This window comes from Gopherus flavomarginatus, chromosome 2 (assembly GCF_025201925.1).
Source record: "Gopherus flavomarginatus isolate rGopFla2 chromosome 2, rGopFla2.mat.asm, whole genome shotgun sequence".
Lineage (NCBI taxonomy): Eukaryota > Metazoa > Chordata > Testudines > Testudinidae > Gopherus > Gopherus flavomarginatus.
The window spans coordinates 293,154,230-293,176,083 of NC_066618.1; the positions used below are offsets into that span (position 1 = coordinate 293,154,230).

The window sequence follows — 21,854 nt, forward strand, 5'->3', positions numbered from 1 at the left end:
GTGGTGCAGGAGGGGATGGAATCACCTTTAACCAGAATTGCATGAAACTTTCATACTTTCAGGTGATGGGCCCACTGGAAATCCATGGGAAGCTTACTTGGCTGCCAGCTTTTGTCAATAGACAGCCATGTTGCTGTTAGGAACCATAGAATTCAGGACGTAGGGTTTGGAGATAATGTGTAGCACCCCCCATGGCATCATGTGTCATTCATGGCACTGGGCCTCGATCAAGGCTTGGAGACTCTCCATGAAGAGGTTGCACAGAAAGCGTGACCGCCCCACACTGTTCTAGCAGGCTAACACTGACCGTGTGATCTGCTGCTGTACCTTGTCGGTGAGGTTGATATCCGCTCCCTGGCCCAGCAACGCCCGCACCATCTCAACGTGGCCATTGGCTGCAGCCAGGTGGAGGCATGTCCGCCCTCTCTTGTCTCGGAGATGCAGCTGGGAGGTGGATTTGCTCAGAAGGAGCCCAACGACAGCGGTGTGACCATGCTGGGCTGCCAGGTGGAGAGGGCTGGAGCCCTAAGCACAAGTGGGCTGGTTAGTATTTTACAGTGTTTGGCACAGGGATGGGATGGCTCCAAGGGCACTAATGGGACCTAACAAGGTCACCTGGAGTCACTGTCAGACTCGGCATGAGAGGCATCTCTCTTACAGCAAGGACAGAGGCTGAGGACTGAGGGTCAGGGAGACTGAATTACCCTCCACAGCTAGAGGTGACCCCTCCAGAACAGAGCTGAGGTCCACTGTCTGAGGGCTACATGGACGAAGCTTTCATTGCAGCAGCCTCCTCTGCAGAGCGAAGAGCTGTCTCTACGGTTGTCAACTCAGCACTGGTCAGTAGTAGCACTAAGATGGTTTGGACTGGCCTGAGCTGGTGAGCAGCCCAAATGTTAGGTCGTGGGGTTGGCCTTGGATTGTCCCAAGAGGCTGATGCTTCTTGGTGGCCTTGCTCTGTTGTCATCTTACACATCAGTGCGGGGTGGGAGTACAATGCTAGCCCAAACGGCCACTCAAGGACCCTGGAGTGCTGGCCTCCGAGAAGCTAGGCCCTGAGAGTTGCTCAAAAGGGCTTGGTTAGTGTCAGCTTTGGGGGAGACATACCACAGCCAGCAGTAAACATAGAGCTCCCCTTGTGACATATGCCCTGCATCAGCATCTCTCTTCCGCACCCTTGCTTTGCCCCTCCCATCTTCTTCCCCCTCCCATCCCTGCTCTGCACCATGGACCCTCCTCCCTGAATCTCTGCCCTCTGTGTCTTGTCCTTCGCCCTAACCCTCTCTTACTCTTATGGGCCTTGTGCATCCAAAGTGACTCTCCTCCTGATCACCCCCGGGATCCTGCTTCTCCCACCTAGCGCAGAGCCAGAGCAGCCTCTGGGGTGGGAGGTGGAAGCTTCCCGAAGAGACAGTTACCCCAGATGTGACGCTGCAAGAATCAAAACTGCCCCCCACCTCCTGACAGGCTGCAGCCTTCTCCTGGGCTGAGCTAGCTCAGAGCATGGTGGCTCCCATGGGAGTAGAACAGCCCCACACTGAGCGTGGCTGGCCTCTTACCTGCAGGCTGGTCTGACAATCCACCTGCACACCTGGGTAGTTGAGCAGCAGCCGGACCAGGCTCTCATGTCCCGATTGGGCAGCCAGGTGCAGTGGCGTGAATCCTGACTGAGATAAATCACACAGATGGCGGCAGGGCCCCTTTGATGCCCCAGACTCCTGGGCATACAGCGAGGGCAATACAGTTCCCAGACACTTCTCCCCACACACACACACACTGCATACAAGTCAGAAGCCAGAGCAGCTGTTCCCCCATTTTCTGTGACTCACACCTGCAGGCGGGCCATGATGATCTACCTTCGTCCAGCAACGCTGCAGCCTCCTCCACACGCACCATCACGCTGGGTCCTCTTAGGCCTTGTGCTGGCCACCCCAAAGTCCCTCACTAACAGCTCCTGCTGTCCCCTGAACATACTGCCTGTGTGTGTTGTTGGATCCTATTTGGGCAGCACACCTGGCCTGCAGCCTGGCCAGCAGTGAAGCTTTCATGCTTTTTTTGTTCCTGTCACCAAGGACAGGCGGCGTCACGCACACGAGCTACATCGAAGACGTGTGTGTGACAATCCTGGGCAGCAGATTGAATGCAACCAGGAACTAGGGCACTTCTAAACCTTTACGCCACTGGGGCAAGCTCATTCCAATACCTGCTTGCCTTCACCTGCCCCTTGCGCTAGCTGGAGGATGACAACTCCGTTCTGTGGCAACTTTTGAGGTTTCCAAATTTCTTTTTTGTTACGCATTGGAACAACCCCAAAACCTTTCAAAGGTTTTCATGAGACTCTGTCACTATAGCCTGGTGGCGGGGGCACTGCCGTGGGAGACCCAGGCACAACCCCTGCTGTGCCTGATTCAAAGCAGCAAATTTCATCCCAGGTAACACGGACTCAGACAGAGCGGGGTCTTGAATCTGGATCTCCCAAATTCCAGGCCCATGATCTGACCTCCAACCCAAAACCCTCCTGATGAAAATTCATGGAAACCAAAACATTTCGGCTTCCCCGAAACAGCATCTTTCCGCAACAACGTTCCAACCAGATCTTCCTGACCCCCATTTCTGGGGCAAGTAGCACCATGGGACTGAGGGCTGCAGCATCATGGTCTCTACACCTTGCAAGCTCCACGCACAGCCCATCCCTTTCAATCAGGACCTTGGAGTCATTTGTCATCCAGGCCTCCAATTTCTGGCCCTTTGAAAAGTCTCTTTGTGAAGCCAAATCCTAACCAAGGAGAGCAGAGATGGGAAGAGGCAAAGGCAGGTTTCCCAGGGTGAATCCAGGGGTAAATCCTTCTACCCGCTCCATAGGCCCAAGGGAGAGAGGAACCAGGGAAGCTGCGTTACATAGAGTGCAGTGACATGACGCAGGGAGTTGGGTGGGTGGGGTCTGGGGTCCATCCAGGTGCAGGACCACCCAGGAGTGTGTGTCGGGTGTAAGAAGGTTCACTGGCGAAAGCCACAGCAGAGAAGGGAGTAAGATTTCAGCTGGTGTGGAAACTACTCGGGCCGTTCTGAGCTACAGTAGCAGCAGGGAGGGGGATTCAGTCCGCAGCAGCACTCCTCTGCCAAGCCTGTCTACAGGGGAGAGGGCTCGGGCCTACCACACAGTGAAATCAAATGGCTCAGTAACACGATTCCCCATGTTATTTGGCTCCACGGAAATAGACAAGTGGGTTCGGGATGCCATGTGTTGGCTTGTCCCTTAATCCCTCCCCAGGGCTGGCTGCTGTCTTACCTCCCTGGCTTGCTGCTTGACCTGCTGTCCTTCGGAGGTGAGCTTGGGAGGCTCGCTGCGCATGGCGGCCAATCCCCTGGCGAGCATGTCTCGGACGAAGTCCAGCTGGCCGTAATGAGCTGCCACATGAAGGGCAGTAAATCCTGTCTTGGAAGGGAAAGAAAAACACATCCACAGTTCAGGGAAAACAAACAAGATTTGCTCTTTTAAACGAACCAGAGCGCTCCCATTTAGCATCTGATCAAAGCACAGTACATGCCTGACAGCTGGAAGGAAGAAGGTTAAAAGGGAGAGGTCACAGAAGACATGAGAATGACAGGAACGAAAACAAAGAAAGGGAGGGAAAATGAGAGAGTTGGAAGAGGAGAAGGAGCTTTTGGGGATACACAACATTTCAGGAAGCAGCCTCTGCATTTGGCATCCACAGTTGACTCTGCAAGGCTCTGGGCAGCATCAGGAAAAGATGACCCCTGACAAAGCAATAGAAGGCAGGCCCTGTGTTAAGGGATGTGATTGGGCGCCAGGAGTGTGCGGTTCTAGTCCCTTCTCTGCCGTTGGCTGAGGTTTCAAAAAGGACTAACAATTTTGGATCTCTCTATTAGCGGGTGCTCAACCTGAAAGCCCTCAAACAAGCCTGATTTTGTGGAAGTGCTGAGCACCCAGCCTCTGAAAATTAGGCCCCTGTGAGGCATCCAAAAACTGAGGCCCTCAAAATCACTAGTCACCTTTGGAAACCTCATCTCACACTCTCTGGGCCTCAGTTTCCCATCTGCACAACAAGGATACTAATGCTTTCTTTCTCCCACCTTCTGTCTGCCTGGGCTCTTTGCAAGCACATTGGGGCAGGGACGGTCTCTCACTAGGTGTACACAGTGTCCAGCCCAGTGGGGACTAACCATTACCAATAACTGTGTGTCCCAGGCATTTCCTTGCTTTCCTGTGTGGCCCTCTCTCTGCTGGACACGCAACCAGGTCCTGACACTCACCTCTCACCCAGTTACAACAAATACCACCTGAGTTGGGTCCAAACAGTGGCTGTTTTCACAACACAGCCAAGGGCAGCTCCAGGCCCCAGCATGCCACTGGGGGCACTGGGGGCACTCTGCCGGTCTCCACGAGGGCGGCAGGCAGGCTGCCTTCAGCGGCTTGCCTGCTGGAGGTCCGCTAAAGCCACGGGACCAGCGGACCCTCCGCAGGCAAGCCGCCGAAGGCAGCCTGCCTGCTGCGCTTGGGGTGGCAAAATGCCTAGAGCCACCCCTGAACACAGCCACACCCACGCCATAGACAGCACGGTCCTTGATGGGCAAAGCCAGCGGCCATGCACTCACCTTGGTGCTGGTGATTCTCAAGGAGACGCTGCCCTTTAAGGCCTCCAGGACACTGATGTGCCCATGTTTGGCTGCCAGGTGAATTGCCGTCATTCCTTCCTAATAAGGAGCAGAGGAAAAGCATCAGAAGGCAAGGCCTGGTGCAAATCCCAGAGTGTTGTCACAGCAAGGGAGGAAGTCTGGGCAAGGGACAGAACCTCTGAAAGACCTCCTGGGGTCTACTCATATTCTTTGAGGTTCTGACACTCCCAGCATGGCCCAGTTCCATGCTATGATGGTATAATTCAGGGGGGTCTCAAACTTCAGAACCCCATTCTGACAACAAAAATTACTTCACAACCCCTGGAAGGGGGACCAAAGCCTGAGCCTGCCCAGGCCCCACTGCCTTCGGTGTGGGGGCCAAAGCCTGAGCCCCACTGCTCTGGACCCAGGGGGCGAAAGCTGAAGCTCAGGGGTTTCAGCCCCAGGCAGGAGGCCTATAACCTGATCCCCAACACCCAGGGCTGAAGCCCTCTGGCTTTGGCTTCGGCCCTGGGCAGTGGGACTTGGGCTTCAACCCTGGGCCCCAGCAAGTCTAAGCCAGCCCTGGTGACCCTGTTCAGAGGGGGTCGCGGCACAGTTTGAGAACCGCTGGTATAATTCAAGGTGTCACAGACTGGCTGGGCATTCAGGACAACAGACCACTGAACGGAGAGCTACCTTAGCCTGGAACTGTTCGAGGAGTCATGAAGAAAGAGGAGGCTGGTTCTTTATAAATGAAACATTACTGCCCTTCCGCTGCAAGGGGCAGAGAATTTTAACCCTTCATCCCTGAATTAAACACCTCACCATGCTATAATCATAGCATGGCAACAACCTGGGACTAGTCTACAAGAGACACACTAGGGGCATGGGGGGAGAGATGGAAAGAACAAGAATAGGGATGCTTTTACTTTAGCGTCTCAGCAAAATGTTAGTACCTTCCCCAAAGGGGAAAGGGCTCAGACCCCTGCGCCCCATTCACAGAGGTGCACATCAAGGAGAGACACAAGGATGTGAATGTAAAGTTTGTGAATGCACCTTTCTCTGCCAAAGAGAGATTCCCCTTCTGAACATGCCTCCTGAAATGAAGGAGGGGCATTTGCACTCATGGGCAAGCAGGTGTTACCAGTCCCCTCTGTGCTGATTACGGAGGATGAGTTATTACAGCCCCTAGCAGCTCATGCTTTTGACTCTAGAGGGCCCAAGCTGTCTGCCAAAGAGGGCACCTGTCACCCATTGCATTCACTCCATCTGCATTTTGAACTGGGAGCTGCCCAGCAGGGCCCTTGGTACGTACGCCGTCCTCATCCGCTGCCGAGGCTCCCGTCTGCAGCAAGACCTTCACCACCTCACCATGTCCACCAGCAGCTGCCAGGTGCAGGGGCGTGGAATTGCTTGTCTGCAACACAAAGACAGACTGGTTGGGTAACTAACCATGTGCAAGTATCAAAGGGTAGCCATATTAGTCTGTATCCACAAAAACAACAAGGAGTCCGGTGGCACATTAAAGACTAACAGATTTATTTGGGCATAAGTTTTCGAGGGTAAAAAACCTCACTGTCTGAGCTTCAGAGCAAGCTGGCAGTGGGGCTCACCTTGCAAGGATCACAGCATATAAGGTTGAGAAGCAAGGGCCAAGGGAGGTACCAGAGCTCCCTGCATATAACAATGCAATGGCACAGAGTATCAGGACGACGTGGGACTCTCTCACAAGCATCTCCTCCAAATGCCTCAATCCTGGGTCATAGATTCATAGACTCTAGGACTGGAAGGGACCTCGAGAGGTCATCGAGTCCAGTCCCCTGCCCTCATGGCAGGACCAAATACTGTCTAGACCATCCCTAATAGACATTTATCTAACCTACTCTTAAATATCTCCAGAGATGGAGATTCCACAACTTCCCTAGGCAATCTATTCCAGTGTTTAACTACCCTGACAGTTAGGAACTTTTTCCTAACGTCCAACCTAAATCTCCCTTGCTGCAGTTTAAGCCCATTGCTTCTTGTTCTATCATTGGAGGCTAAGGTGAACAAGTTTTCTCCCTCCTCCTGATGACACCCTTTTAGATACCTGAAAACTGCTATCATGTCCCCTCTCAGTCTTCTCTTTTCCAGACTAAACAAACCCAATTCCTTCAGCCTTCCTTCATAGGTCATGTTCTCAAGACCTTTAATCATTCTTGTTGCTCTTCTCTGGACCCTCTCCAATTTCTCCACATCTTTCTTGAAATGCGGTGCCCAGAACTGGACACAATACTCCAGTTGAGGCCTAACCAGCGCAGAGTAAAGCGGAAGAATGACTTCTCGTGTCTTGTTTACAACACACCTGTTAATGCATCCCAGAATCACGTTTGCTTTTTTTGCAACAGGATCACACTGTTGACTCATATTAAGCTTGTGGTCCACTATGACCCCTAGATCTCTTTCTGCCATACTCCTTCCTAGACAGTCTCTTCCCATTCTCTATGTGTGAAACTGATTGTTCCTTCCTAGGTGGAGCACTTTGCATTTATCTTTATTGAACTTCATCCTGTTTACCTCAGACCATTTCTCCAATTTGTCCAGATCATTTTGAATTTTGACCCTGTCCTCCAAAGCAGTTGCAATCCCTCCCAGTTTGGTATCGTCCGCAAACTTAATAAGCGTACTTTCTATGCCAACATCTAAATCGTTGATGAAGATATTGAACAGAACCGGTCCCAAAACAGACCCCTGCGGAACCCCACTTGTTATACCTTTCCAGCAGGCTTGGGAGCCATTAACAACTACTCTCTGAGTACGGTTATCCAGCCAGTTATGCACCCACCTTATAGTAGCCCCATCTAAATTGTACTTTCCTAGTTTATCTATAAGAATATCATGCGAGACTGTATCAAATGCCTTACTAAAGTCTAGGTATATCACATCCACCGCTTCTCCCTTATCCACAAGGCTCGTTATCCTATCAAAGAACGCTATCAGATTAGATTGACACGATTTGTTCTTTACAAATCCATGCTGGCTATTCCCTATCACCTTACCACCTTCCAAGTGTTTGCACATGATTTCTTTGATTACCTGCTCCATTATCTTCCCTGGCACAGAAGTTAAACTAACTGGTCTGTAGTTTCCTGGGTTGTTTTTATTTCCCTTTTTATAGATGGGCACTATATTTGCCCCCTTCCAGTCTTCTGGAATCTCCCCCGTCTCCCATGATTTCCCAAAGATATTAGCTAGAGGCTCAGATACCTCTTCTATTAACTCCTTGAGTATTCTAGGATGCATTTCATCAGGTCCTGGTGACTTGCAGGCATCTAACTTTTCTAAGTAGTAACTTGCCCTAAGGATGCAACCTATGATTCTTCATGTAGGCCACAGAGAAAGTGTAGAGGGGCAAACAGCTGCGTTTAAATTGTGGGGAGGGGGTTTCTTAGGAACTGGGACTGAAATCTCAGCACTCTTCTGTTTGGCCTGACAAACAGGGCTCAAAGAGACCTGCCGAGGACCTCACTGCAAAGGACACATTGCAAATACCCTCCCATGCAAGCAAAGCCTTTAGCTACATACATTAGCTACAAACTAAATCAGAGGTGGGCAAACTATGGCCCACAGGCCACATCTGGCCTGTGGGACCCTCCTGCCCGGCCCCTGAGCTCCAGCCCCAGGGAGGCTGGCTCCAGCCCCTGCCCTGCTGTTCACCCTCCCCTGCAGCCTCAACTCGCTCTGGTGCAATGTTCTGGGCGGCGGGGCTGCGAACTCCTGGGGCAGAGCAGCTGCAGTTCCGTGGCCTGACCAGGTCTCTGTACTGCACGGTGGCATGGCTGGCTCCAGCCAGGTGCCACGGCTGCCTGTCCTGGTGCTCTAGGCAGCGCGGCTGTAGCACAACCAGCCACCGGTGCTCCAGGCAGCGCAGTCAGGGGGCAGAGAGCGGAGGGGGTTGGATGGAGGGCAGGGAAGTTCAGGAAGTGGTCAGGGGGCGGGGGTGTGGATAGGGGTCAGGGCAGTCAGAGGGCAGGGAACAGGGGTGTTGAATGGGGGCAATCAGGAAGGAGAGGGGGGTTGGATGGGATGGCGGGGGGCAGTCAGGGGCAGGGTTTCTGGGGTCAGTCAGGGGACAGGAAGGGGTGGTTGGATAGGGGGAGGAGTCCTGGGGGGCCATCAGGGGGCAAGAAGCAGGAGGGGTTGGATGGGGGCGGGGGCCGGGCCACATCTGTCTGTTTGGGGAGGCACAGCCTCCCCTAACCAGCCCTCCATACAATTTCCGAAACCCAATGCAGCCCTCAGGACAAAAAGTTTGCCCGTCCCTGTACTAAATAAATAAAAGGGGGCGGATGCAACGAATGCATTACTGAAAACCAGCTGCCTGTTGTCGCAATGCCAGCAGGCAGGGGGAGGGGAAAACACGCTTTCTAAAACCTGCAGGCACATTCCCCTTAGGATGTTGTCTAGGCCACTGTGTCTCCGGGAGGCTGGCAAGAAGACAGAGGGGTTCCCCTATTTATGCTCATTGGGATGCTGGCTCTGAACTTCCCAGCTGCTTCCTATCTCCAATATGGGCCAAACCAAAAAGCCAGGCCCCAACGCTCATGAAGTTTGGGGAAGGTTAGATTCGGATCCCAAATGTACAGCTCAGGCCCATGTTATCAAAGCAAAGTGGTGAAGTATCGCGTTATGCACCGTGACTGGGGTTATTCACTTCCTTCATGTCTGTCTCTTTGCACACATCCTGGGGGAGAGCTGATTCCAGAGTGTGTGGCAGCTGTCCACATTTCCTGGGGCGGATACAAGCTCTCTGTGTTTCTGAGGCAGCCACGGTTAGTAAGGTGATAGTGTTCTGTGGCTGCCATCTCATAATTTGCCATGACTATTACTGGGATGCCCGCTGTCCGTGGAGCAAAGAATCTGATAGCGTGGCCATGCAGCATGCATAAGGCTACAATTTAGTCATGGCAGTCACGGATTCCGTCACTTTGCCAGACCTCTGTGACTTCTAGGGCTTCAGGAGGAGGAGGAGGCAGGACTGTGCATCCCTGCCCTGCAACTGGGGCTGGCTGGAACCAGGACCCTGCAGCCCCAGCCCTGTGGCTTCCACCGGGGGCTGTAGCCGGGTCCACACACTCCAGCCCCATGGCTTCCCAGGCTCGGCAGAGGCTGAACCGGGGCTGGGTGCCCCAGCCCCACGGCTTTCCCCAGGGCCTGCAGCCAGGGCCAGGAACCTCAGCTCCATGACTTTTGCCAGGGGCTGCAGCCGGGGCCACACGCCCCAGCCCCACGGCATCCCGGGCTTGCCAGAGGCTGCAGCTGGGGCCGCGTGCCCCAGCCCCACGGCATCCCGGGCTTGCCAGAGGCTGCAGCTGGGGCCACGTGCCTCAGCCCCACGGCATCCCGGGCTTGCCAGAGGCTGCAGCTGGGGCCACGTGCCTCAGCCCCACGGCATCCCAGGCTTGCCAGAGGCTGAAGCCGGGGCCGCGTGCCCCAGCCCCACGGCATCCCGGGCTTGCCAGAGGCTGCAGCTGGGGCCGCTTGCCCCAGCCCCACGGCATCCCGGGCTTGCCAGAGGCTGCAGCTGGGGCCACGTGCCTCAGCCCCACGGCATCCTGGGCTTGCCAGAGGCTGTAGCTGGGGCCATGTGCCCCAGCCTCACGGCATCCCGGGCTTGCCAGAGGCTGCAGCTGGGGCCGCTTGCCCCAGCCCCACGGCATCCCGGGCTTGCCAGAGGCTGCAGCTGGGGCCACGTGCCTCAGCCCCACAGCATCCTGGGCTTGCCAGAGGCTGTAGCTGGGGCCATGTGCCCCAGCCCCACGGCATCCCGGGCTTGCCAGAGGCTGCAGCCAGGGTTGCGCACCTGTGTCCCACAGCTGCGGCCAGCTTTGGAACAGGGGCCGTGAGCCTCCCATGGCTGTGCCTCCCTGCTGTGGCCACTGGAGCCGGGGCTGTTTCCCCCATCATGGCGGGTCGCTTGACCTGTCAGCCCCCCACCCCCTCCATGGGACTCTATTCCTCCCCCATATCTAGCCCTATCCCCCCCCCCAGTTATTTTTAGTAAAGTAACAGACAGGTCACGGCTCTGTTAATTTTTGTTTATTACCTGTGACCAGTTCGTGACTTTTACTAAAAATAACTATGCTAAAATCTTAGCCTTAAGCACGCGTAATGGAGGCACTGAGAATGATCTGGATCTCTGGATCCTAGCTTGAGCTCTCATACACACGGGAGAGAGGAGGTGCAATACTCTTTCTCTCTACATATCCAGCACTAGCTTCAGAATCACCCCATAGACCATCTGTGGCTAGTTCTCCCTTTTCCCCTCTCACTGCTGCATTACCATTTAACTCCCAGCTTCCTAATCCCTCTGGGATAGCAGAATAGGCACAGACCTAAACTCTCGGGTCAGTTCTGTGTGACACTGCCCACCTGGACTGGCCCATAGCAAAGGGGACACCACCACAGGGACTCACCTTGTTGCGTGCTGTGGTCGCCCCCATCTTGTTGAACTTCAGCAGCTCTTTGATCACAGCGATGCTGCCTTTGGAGGCAGCTATGTGGGCACAGGTCGAACCTTCCACGTTGGCAGAGGTCACCAGTTCCGGCTTGTGCTTCAGAAAGAACTGAACCACCTCCGAATGGTCATTCTCAGCAGCCAGGTGCAACGGTGTCTGTCCTTGCTGAGGGGAAAACAGAGCCAGGCACCGTGAGATCCCCGCCTGTCAGTGAACCCCTTCGGGGCTTGGTTGTGTCTCAGTTCCTCGGGGGCGCACCTGTCAGAGGTTAGAGGCCAGGGTGAAAGCGGGGACATTTTTCAAATTCACAAGTGCAGATGTGAAGGGCAAACATTTCCCAAAATTAAAGGCTTCTCTCAGAAAGATTGAGAAGTCAACCCTCGGCCACCTGGACTGTACCTAAAGGCTCATGTTCAGGGGTAGATCTGACTTTTTTTGGTCAGGCAGCTGGAGACCGAAAACAAAATCAATCACACAGCTGTGAGGGTTGAATGGAAACACATTTGAACCCGCCAAGACCTGTGTACCTGCTGCATCATCTGATGGCAGCATTCATTCAGCGGCCAAAGCAGGCATGGGGCTGAGGGGCACAAAGTCCCTTCTCTGCTTTAGGCATTAGCAAAATTAAAAACATGAGGGGAATTTTACCTGTGTTCTCTGGCTCCTGACACTGGTCCCTAAGGTATCTGTGGGATTAAACTTTTGTGGGCCCCCATGGGGGTAATGGGGGAGTTGGTCCCCGGAGCGAGGGACCAGCCGGGGGCTATGGGGCATGGTGCGGCAGGGGTGGCCCTGCTCCGCCCAGTGCGAGGGGACGGTTTTCAAACCAGCCGCCACCAGACGCATTCTAGTCCACCCAGCCTTGCGCTGCCAGTGTGCTCCTTCCCCTCCGGGGCAGACCCATGCCGCAGCACACCACCCCCTTGCACAACGCCCCCCCTTTATGCCAGCGCCCTCATACCCAGTGCCCCATTGCCCAGAGACCTCCCCTACACATCCCTATGCCCAGCGCATCCCCTCCCAGAGACTCCCCTACTCACCTCCCACCACAACTACACAGCTCCCTGCACACCACACTGCCCCCTCCCAGTGCCCCCCCACCAGAGGATTCCCCCCCTCTGCCCAGTAGGATGGGAGACTGGGAGGGTCATCGGGAGGTGGGGCTTGTCAGGGTGGGGGTTTGATGCGCCTGCTTAACAGGGGAGCCCCAGCTGCTGCCAAGGGGATGCCGCATGCTGGGCTCCCGCGTCTTCCATGCCCCTGCTTTTCCTATCCCTTTCTCTTCCCCATCCTGTGCCCTTTCCCCACTGCCCCACCCCCTTCCCATCCCACTTCACCGCCTCTTTCCCGCAGCGCGCCCCCTGCCCTGCCCCACACAGTATGGCTCCCAGCACACAGAAGGGAAGCACGACCAGCACTAGGCTGCAGAAGATGGCATCCAGCTGCAAAGTCAGTGGAGTTGAGTGGCATCCTCTTTTTTCAGCCTGGAAGCTCTGCCCTCACAGAAATGGGGAGGCAGTGGTATGTGACCCGTTTCCCCCCCACCCCAACTCTGTTAGGAGCATGCCCCCCAAACTATGCCCACAGGCACTCCTAGTCACACACCCCCACCGCACGCTCCTGCAGAAAGTGACGGAGAAGTAGGGAAGAAAAGAAATCTGCAGAGGGACCTGCTTTTATTCCCCCAGGAGTACCCCCCCACAAAGACACCCCAGAGACCCACTCCCCCATGCCCTGCCCCCCAAGTCAAACTCACCTGCCTGCTAGGAGCTGACCCTGTCTGCTAGGCTGAGCTGGCCGGTAGGCGATCTCTCAGAAGCTGGGTGACCAGGTGTCTGGTTTTCGACTGGAACATCGGTTGAAAAGAGACCCTGGCGGTTCCAGTCCACACTGCCGAATGGGCCATTAACAGTCCAGTCGGCGGTGCTGCAGGGCTAAGGCAGGCTAGTCCCTACCTGCCCTGGCTCCACGCTGCGTCCTGGAAGTGGCCAGCAGGTCCAGACCCTAGGCAGGGGGGGCATCAGGGCTTCTCGCATTGCCCCGTCCCGAGCACTGGCTCTGCACTCCCATTGGCCAGGAACCCTGGCCAATGGGAGCCAATGGGAGCTGAGAGGTACAGGGGCAAGGGACATCGGTGGCCGGGTGTGCGCATGCAAGGCGCAGAAGGAAGCCTGCACTGCCACAGGTATAACAGGCCGTAGCAGTACCTATGTGAGTTTCTACAATCAGTGCATCTTCACTAAACAGACTGCAGGCTATGCGTCAGCTTCTGCTATTTACCAAGCAGGATGATGGCTAACAGAGTGCTAATGAGCCTTGCCAGAGCATCTATTCCCAACCTTGCATCGAATCTTACCTGATGTTACTGGAGATGGGCCGGGTACTGCATAGCCCAGAACATTGGGTAAGTTTAGATCTAGATTTTAATGGGAATAACTGAGTCTTCCAGAGCTTAAAGAGGTCTGAAGAAAGTGTGTGCGCATGGGGCTCTGTCGTGATCTGGGAGCAGCAAGTTTGGTAAAACGGTGCCTAATGTGCACCCCTCGGTGTTCCAGGTCGACTTAAATATATACTGATTGCTGGTTCTGTGACCCCTTGTGATCTCCCCTCCCGCTGACTTTAAGCACAGGGGCTGCTGCTTCCTTAAAATGGGATGTCTGCCTCCTCTGACTTCGCGTCAACACACAGGGACATGGCACAGCACGGCATTGTTATGGTGCACAGTGATGCTGTGCTGAGTGGATTGAGGGGTTTCCTTTGGTTGCAAATGCTGGGGCTAGGATATTGGTTGTGTAAGCACTCATAAGGGCATGTCAGGGTTTGATGCACCTGCGCCCTGTCCCTTTAAGGACCAAAGGTCAGCTGAAGAGGTCAAAGGGGCCTGCCTAGATGACAGCAGCAGAACTTTTGGTGTGCTCCAGAAGGACTCAGCCGCACTGGGGATTCTTCGAACTGTGCGTGTTTGTTTTTGGATACTAAATTTAATAAAACTCTAGTTTTAAAATGGCTCCGGATCTGGGACGGTAACAGCTGCAGGCTGTTTTTATGGGAGGCAGAAAGCCAAGAGAAGCAACTGTTAGTGGGGCCCTGAGAGGACGCAGAGGTAGAGCTTGTTGGGCACAGAGCTTGCTGGAGAGTCAGGCTGGGGGATTTCAGAGCAAGGAAACTGCCCGCTGTTTGTTTCCACTGCGTTCAGTTAAACAGGACGTTGGTGGACGTTCCATGTACATGAACCAGATTATTTCTGCTTCACAGTGGGGGCCTTCAGGATCTCAGCAATAGCGGTGGATCAGCAGTTACCATTCCTATATGATTAGCGCTGACTGACCTTTTTGTTGAGGGGCTCCGCAGAGGCTTCAAGGACTAAATGGGCCACGGAGAGCAATGTAACCTCTCCCCAGTGGGGGAAGTTCCTCCAGGTTACACTCAAGGCATAGTGGTATGGGGCAGTGTGCATGCTGGCTAACCCTGCTGTACCAGTCCTGCGTCAATACGCAGGAGTTGAGTCTTCAGGGCTCTCCAGCCAGCCTCTTCTGGTCACATTCTCCAAATTCTAGTGGTGTTTAGATGTTGCTTGTAATTATTAGAACTGGGAGCATTGGCTGTTTGGAGCCTGAAAGGACAGGAAACAGGAAGGAGGGGAGGGGAGTTGAGGAGGCAGAGTGAGAGTTACAGAGGGTGCAGCAGCAGCTTGGTAAAGAGGTTTTCACTTTAAAAAGAAAGTCCTGTTGAAGTTTGTTAGTACCTTGCCTAGTTGATGCAACATTTTGGCGATGAGGATGGATCTTCTGCTTCTGAACCCACCTGCACCCTTTCTGCAAAGCCCCGGTGAGCCTCCAATTGCTTTTACTGCCTGGATCCATATGTTTGAGACTTATCTGCTTCCAATCAGTGCTACAGAGATTTCTGAAGTAATAAAGCGTGTTCTGCTAATCCACTGCCTTGGAGCAGAAAGGCAGTGTATATTTTACACTTTTCCCCTTGCAGATGATAAATATGAGACTGCACTCACTGCATTAAAGAACTTTTTTGTGCCAAAAATGAATGTAGTAGCTAATCACTACAGATTTCACCAGCATGAGCAGAAACCAGGGGAGACTATAATGCAGTATATTGCTTCCCTGAGGAGTCTGATTGTAACTTGTGACTTTGGGAATACGGCAGATGAGATGATTAGAGACCAGCTCATTGAGAAAACAACCATGCTTCGTGTAAGAGAACGCTTACTTCTAGAACCACAACTTACACTACAAAAAGCAATAACCATTGCTATTCAGATTGTGTCAGCTACAACTGAAGCCAAAATAATGAGCAGGGATACAGGAGACACAGTCCAGGCTGTGACTCCTTTGCAAAAAAGTTCACTATCGCTGCAGACAAACAATTGCAGGAGGAAAACTAAGGAAAAGCCACTGAATCAGCAAATTCAAAATACAGTACAAGCATGCTTTCGCTGTGGATCCCCACAACACCTTGCAAGCTACACAGGATGTCCAGCAAAAGTAGCTCAGTGCCATCATTGCAAAAAGATTGGGCATTTTGCTAAAGTATGTCGCAGTAGCCAGTTCAATCAATAGGGGCATGCAGCTACAATTCCAGATGTTACTGTGCTAAGCGTGGACAAAACTACTACTGCACATATTGCAGAACAGATAAAGTGCACTGTAAATGTTTTTGCCATACCCTCAGGCAAATCACACTCTGTTAAGCTAATGTTGGACACTGGCTCAGCAGTATCTATACTACCTGATTCCATCTATTTGCATTACTTTAAAGATGTGCCTCTTACTGAACCCAAACTTCAGTTGGTGTGCTATTTGAAAAACCATATTCCAGTACATGGCTGCCTGCCAGCAAGAGTTATTTTTGGTGATTGCTGCGTAACTGCAGAGTTCTACATTGTCCACAAAGGCACTCCTATCCTTGGCAGAGATTTATTGGCTGCTTTAAATCTCAGGGTAGTTAATGGACGAATTGATCTTCCTCAGCAAAGCACTCTTGCGGTACACACACCCGTTTCAGCTGGGACCCAACACCAGGTTGAGGAGAAACTCGGCTGTGCTTATGGGTTTCTCCATGAAGTTAAAATGCAGAATAATATGATGCCTCTATGACAGAAATTACGGCGCTTACCATTTTCAGCCAGGGAAGCTGTTTCAGAGGAACTTAGAAAACTTGTTCAAAAGGACATTATTGAAGAGATTAACTCCTCGGAATGGGTTTCACCTATAGCAGTGACACAGAAGAAGGGGAGAGGCATTTGCCTTTGTGTGGACTTAAGGGAGCTAAATAAAGCTATTGTGATTGACAGCTGTCCTCTTCCTCACATAGAATATATGGAGATATACCTATCTCAGAACTGAAAGGGACCCCAAAAGGTCATTGAGTCCAGCCTCCTGCCTCCACTAGCAGGACCAAGTACTGATTTTACCCCAGATCCCTAAGTTGCCCCTTCAAGGATTGAACTCATAATGCTGAGTTTAGCAAGCCAATGCTCAAACAACTGAGTGATCCCTCCCACCCCAAACCATGATGTCACATGTGCAAAAAAAGGCAAGAACAAATAGGACAGAGTTGGTTGGGTTGCGTAGCATCCTTTAAAACCAAGTCTATGTACAAATACAGTTCAAAGCCAAGACCCGTCCAGATATTGTGAGTGTTGTGCTTCAAATCAGCATGGAGACAGGGCATAGCTACTACAGTAATTCAGAGACCTCTTTAGTCGCATTTGATCATGTAAATAATTTCTTGTCAGTCCCATGGCCTAAAACCCACTTTTGCTTTACAGTCAGCCTTGTTGCTTTTCAATTTGTTTTATTAGGAAATTTCCCTCTTTTCTGGTGCAGGGGCTATTGACAATGAGCTCTTTCAGGTGGTATGATTATGTATTCACTCCGTTGGTTACCAGAAGAGACATGATAGAAATGAAATATCTGGGCTTTCCATTAAATTAAGCAAGAGAAATTTTTGGCCACATAAGCAGGAGAAAATTTGAGAGACAGCTGCATTAGTGTATGGAATAGTATTAAAGGAGAACAGAGGAAGTCACTTTGCTTGGGATGTTTAAAAGAAGTATTTGCCAAAATCTGTGGAGAAAAGACATTTTTTACTCTTGATTTGCAAAGCGCATACCACCAGATTATACTGCATGAAGATAGCAGAGACCTCACAGAATTTATTACACATGAGGGACCATTTCGTTTTAAACGTGTTCCATACAGTCTCGCATCAGCCCCAAGTGCCTTCCAAAAAATGATGTCGTTGATTCTGAAGAATCAATGTGGAGTTCAGTGCTATTTGGATGATATTATCATGTTTGAAATACTACTGAGGAACATGACAATAACCTGCAGTCTGTACTAAACTGCATCAGCAAAGCAGGCCTCAAGCTCAATAGGTCCAAATGCAAATTTAGACAAACTGAACTCTCCTTTCTGAGACATACAATTTCACAGGCTGGACTAAAACCTGATCCAGATCATCTCCTGGCAATTTCAAATGCTCCTCCTTCAACAGATTTGCAAACCTTATGTTCCTTCTTGGGTCTTACCTCCTGGTATGCAAAATGCATTCCCAATTATGCTTCTGTCATTGGATGCACAAGCTAGTTTTGAAAAGGTGAAAGACTTGATTGTACGTAGTCCAGTACTTGCACTATTCAGTCCTGCATTGCCCACAGTTGTGACTACTGATGCTTCTGATTATGAACTTGAGGCTGTCCTCACACAACTTCATGGAGAACAACACAGAGAGTTTGCAAATGGCTAAACTGGTTGTGCAATTGTGGATACCCTTCACTACTGATTTCTTGCAAGCGTATCAGGCTACACAACATGCCACAACACAAAGATCACCCGCAGAGTTACTGCATGGGGAACAGATGAATACTAAACTGAACACTGCTGGATTGTTAAAGGCATGACTTGAGGCCCCAACTGAGGATGATGTGAGAAAAACAGTTGAACAGAACCAAGCAAAGTATAAGGCTTTCACGGACAAGCGGCAGGGTGCTAAGGAACCAAAGTTTGAGAGTGGTTCCTTCGTTAGAATACGAAAACCTGGAATTTTACACAAAGGCAGAGGTGAAAGTAACTTACAGGACTTATCGGTACAGCCGGAGTCCTGAGGGGGGCGTGGCCTTATCTGGAAGAGGCGTGGCCTCCCAAGATTTAAAGGTCCTGGGGAACTAGCTATGGCTGGGAGACCTAGAGCCTTTAAATCAGCCAGGGGCTCCCAGCTGCAGAGGTGACTGGGAGCCCCCTGGGGCTCAGGGGCAAATTAAAGGGCCCAGGGCTCTGGCCACCAGGGGGAACCCCGAGCTTTGTGGGGCTGGGGCAGGGATTTAAAGGACCCAGAGCTCCTGCCACTGAGGGAAGCCTGGGGCTCTTTAAATCCTGGCCCCAGCCTGGCTGCCAGAGCCGTGGCTGGGATTCAAAGGGCTCTGAGCCGCGGCTGGGATTTAAAGGGCTCAGGGCTGCCCGCTGCTGGTACGCCATACTGGACTGGACCGGCTTACTTTCACCTCTGACTGTATGTATGCATATGTGTATGAATATGTCACAAACAATGCAGCTGCAGCCTGCCACCGATCAGCAGCGACCCCAGCAACCGGCCCCTGTGGGCTGCTGCCTGCAGAGAGCCAGCAGGTGCCGCTGGGCTGGGTCTGCCAAGGAGTAAGTAACCAAGGCAAAAACCACAGCCAGCCAGTCAGAGAGGGAGCTGGGGAGGAGGGGAGAGGGAGGGAGGAGGAAAGGAAGGGAAAGTCAAGGGTGAATGAAGGACAACTGGAATAGCCTTCATGAAATATACAAGATATTTAGAGAAAGTTTTGTCAATTTCAGCCTCTGCACTCTGCAGGCAGGACAAAACAAAAAGAGATCTGAGATTGCACCCAATGTCCTAAGGACATTTCAGGTGTTTAAATCAATATATAAAGAGGGTGGATTGGAATGAAAACTACTATTTCTTTCAAAGGAGGCACAATAATTTCCCTGAATATTCTGTTTTCCCCTCCAATTCCTTTGTGGTTTTGTCTATGGAGGCTATTTGCTTTCCCTGTGAATCTTTAGTTGCTTTAGCAAAATTGCTTTGCCCAAAATAAACCCTAATCATCATGACACATCTTTCCACCATGTTCTTCATGTTATTATTATTTTTTTTTAAACAGTAACATTTCAAAGAGGATCTGCAAGCAGTGTGGACATCACAACCATGATCCTCTGCTGGGGAGGGAATGGGATCGATTTGAACTTGGAAATGGTTCCTGATTTTGATTGTGTTTAGGAGATCCCCTCATCCCGGGGGCAGAAAAGAACTACCCCTGCCATAGTCACACACACCCAACAACAACTGGGATTGAAATTAACAAGGATGCCAGAAACGGCTCCTAACTCTGGGCACTGAACTGCACAGGGAACAGCTGAGTTTAAACTATTCTTTTGCAGGCAGCAGCAGCAGGCATCTCAGCCAGTCTCCCTACTGCAAGCTAGAGCCTAGAGGAAAACCTCTGCTGGAGGGGGAGGGGAAATGGGGAGGAATGCAGAGCCTTGTCTGCAGCCTGGCTAGAGGAGGGGGAGGAAGGAGATGAGAAACCAATGCGACAGTGAGTTTTCTCCTTCCACCTGCTTTTATTAACTCTGAATTTAAGCTGTGCAGCCAAATGCTTGTATTTGTTGTGTATATTAGTATTGGAGAGATCCCCTCATCCCCGGGGGCGGAAAAGGACTGTCTCTGCCATGGTCAAACACACCCTCCCCTCGACTCCCTCCCCCCAGCTACTGTGAGTGAAATTAACAAGGATGCCAGAAACCTAGCCCTGGGGGCTGAACCATCAGGGAACAGCTGAGTTTAAACTATTCTTATGCAGGGAGCAGGCTTCTCTCTCCCTCCCTCAGTCAGTCTCCTTTTCTTACCGGTCCTCCGTACCCGCTTACCTTCACCTCTGCACAAAGAGGACCATCAATTCTTAGCTCCTCTTAAATCATAGAGAAGAAGGGACCTTACACCTATTGACTTTCTGATGGGCGAGTATGGAATGCTTCTTTTCTTGCACCTGCCTATGCACCAAGAGGAGATTATGCCAACCCCAGTCTGCATTGGATGACTTCACCATAGTATCAACACAACAAGACACTGCATTGGAACCAGGGCTTGAGAGACAGCCTGTCAGACCCAGACGACCACCTGTCTGGACTAGAGACTATGTCATGTCGTATCTACAGTGTTTTTAGTGTAATATTTCTGCCAACAGTATAGTGTCTCATTTCCTATTTGCTCCTGTGGTTAGAACAACAATGTTTATTTTAATTGGGAGATTTTCTTAAGAGAGGAGGGAATGTGGTGTTTCGATGTTGCTTGAAATTATTAGAACTAGGAGCACTGGCTGTTGGGAGTCTGAAAGGACAAGAAACAGGAAGGAGAGGGGAGGAGTTGAGGCAGAGTGAGAGTTACAGAGAGTGCAGCAGCAGCTTGGTAAAGAGGTTTCCACTTTAAAAATAGAGTCCTGTTGAAGTTTGTTTTTACCTTGCCTGGTTGATACAACAATTATGGCCAGAATTCCTCGATCAGGAGAGGGAGGTCTCAGTTGGTGGAACCAGCTCCACTGCAGTATCACCCGCCTCCCCCAGCAAACAGATTATACTGAAGGACAAAGTGGGCATGTCAGGTCAGGGCAGGGCAGAGCACTATGCCATTCCCCCCTTCTCAGCTAGCAAGTGATCCCTTAAGGACTTTATGTCGTTAGTGTAAGCCAGTGCAGCCCCTAGTCTGCTCTAACTCATGCCAGGGCAGGCACACTGAATCAGAGAACTAGAATCAGCTCCCAAATAATCCCCCAACTTCCCTATGCTAAGAGGATCTCTGTGAAGGACAGAAAATCTCTTTTTAAAAGATAAATTAACAATTGAACATGCTCTTAAGCTAAGGCACTATTAATAACAGCAACTTATACCGATTGGTCGCCTTTGTCTTTTACGTTTTATTTTCCCCTCATTTTCCACATGGTGTTCCTGACCATTCCTGCTCCTCCAGCATGCTCCTGATTGTTATTTTTAGCAGAAGAACTAATAGTAAGAATGACACAGGAATCAGCAGTGGAAAGAGGCCAGCAAGTGAAGTATCCGGTCGTAAAAGCCAGCACAGAATGTTTGCAATAAAATATCTGTACGCAGGGAAAAAGCAGCATGGGACACAAAGCAGAGCAGTGAGCGATGAAAAGTGACGTCTGACACAGATGTGGGGCGGGTGAGCATTCCTCCCAATTCAATAACAAGCTGTGGCACCTCTAGCTCATCTTCCATTGAAGGAGCTCACACACTCCAATGAATTAAGCCCCATAAGAGTCCTTTGAATGACCCCTGACCCCAGTTTACAGATGGGGAAACTGAGGCACAGAGCGGTTAAGCCCATGGTCACAAAAAGAGTCAGTGGCAGAACCAAGTCCAACACCCCTCCTCCCCCCGAGGAGTCAGAAGGTGGCTCTTGTGGCACAGTGACTCATGGGGTTTTATTGCCATCTGACAGGGACCAGTTGCAAGCGGCTGATCAGATTCAATTCAGCAATAGATTAGAAATAGAGCAGGGGAGCAGGGTTCCTGAAAATTACAACCAATGGGATGCCCTGCTCTTTATACACTACGTAGGGGCCAGCTGGCTGGCAGTACACAGTGCTCAGTGGTGAGGCTTCGTTTGGGGAGGAAGGACAATCTAATGACTATGGCACAGAGCGGAGATTCAGGA

General features: G+C 51.6%; 1 protein-coding gene across 4 annotated transcripts in view; it reads right to left on the reverse strand.

The window, feature by feature from the left end:
* The window catches only part of LOC127045073 (serine/threonine-protein phosphatase 6 regulatory ankyrin repeat subunit B-like), a 90,336-nt gene that overhangs the window by 10,230 nt on the left and 58,252 nt on the right, over positions 1-21,854 (reverse strand). For all 4 annotated transcript variants that reach the window (XM_050940502.1, XM_050940504.1, XM_050940503.1 and 1 more), the window contains 6 exons: positions 11,076-11,282; positions 5,936-6,037; positions 4,618-4,716; positions 3,290-3,436; positions 1,560-1,667; positions 328-525 (listed from right to left, as the gene is read on the reverse strand). In XM_050940502.1, coding sequence (XP_050796459.1) covers positions 328-525; positions 1,560-1,667; positions 3,290-3,436; positions 4,618-4,716; positions 5,936-6,037; positions 11,076-11,282 — 861 coding nt within the window. The remainder of the gene's footprint in view (positions 1-327; positions 526-1,559; positions 1,668-3,289; positions 3,437-4,617; positions 4,717-5,935; positions 6,038-11,075; positions 11,283-21,854) is intronic.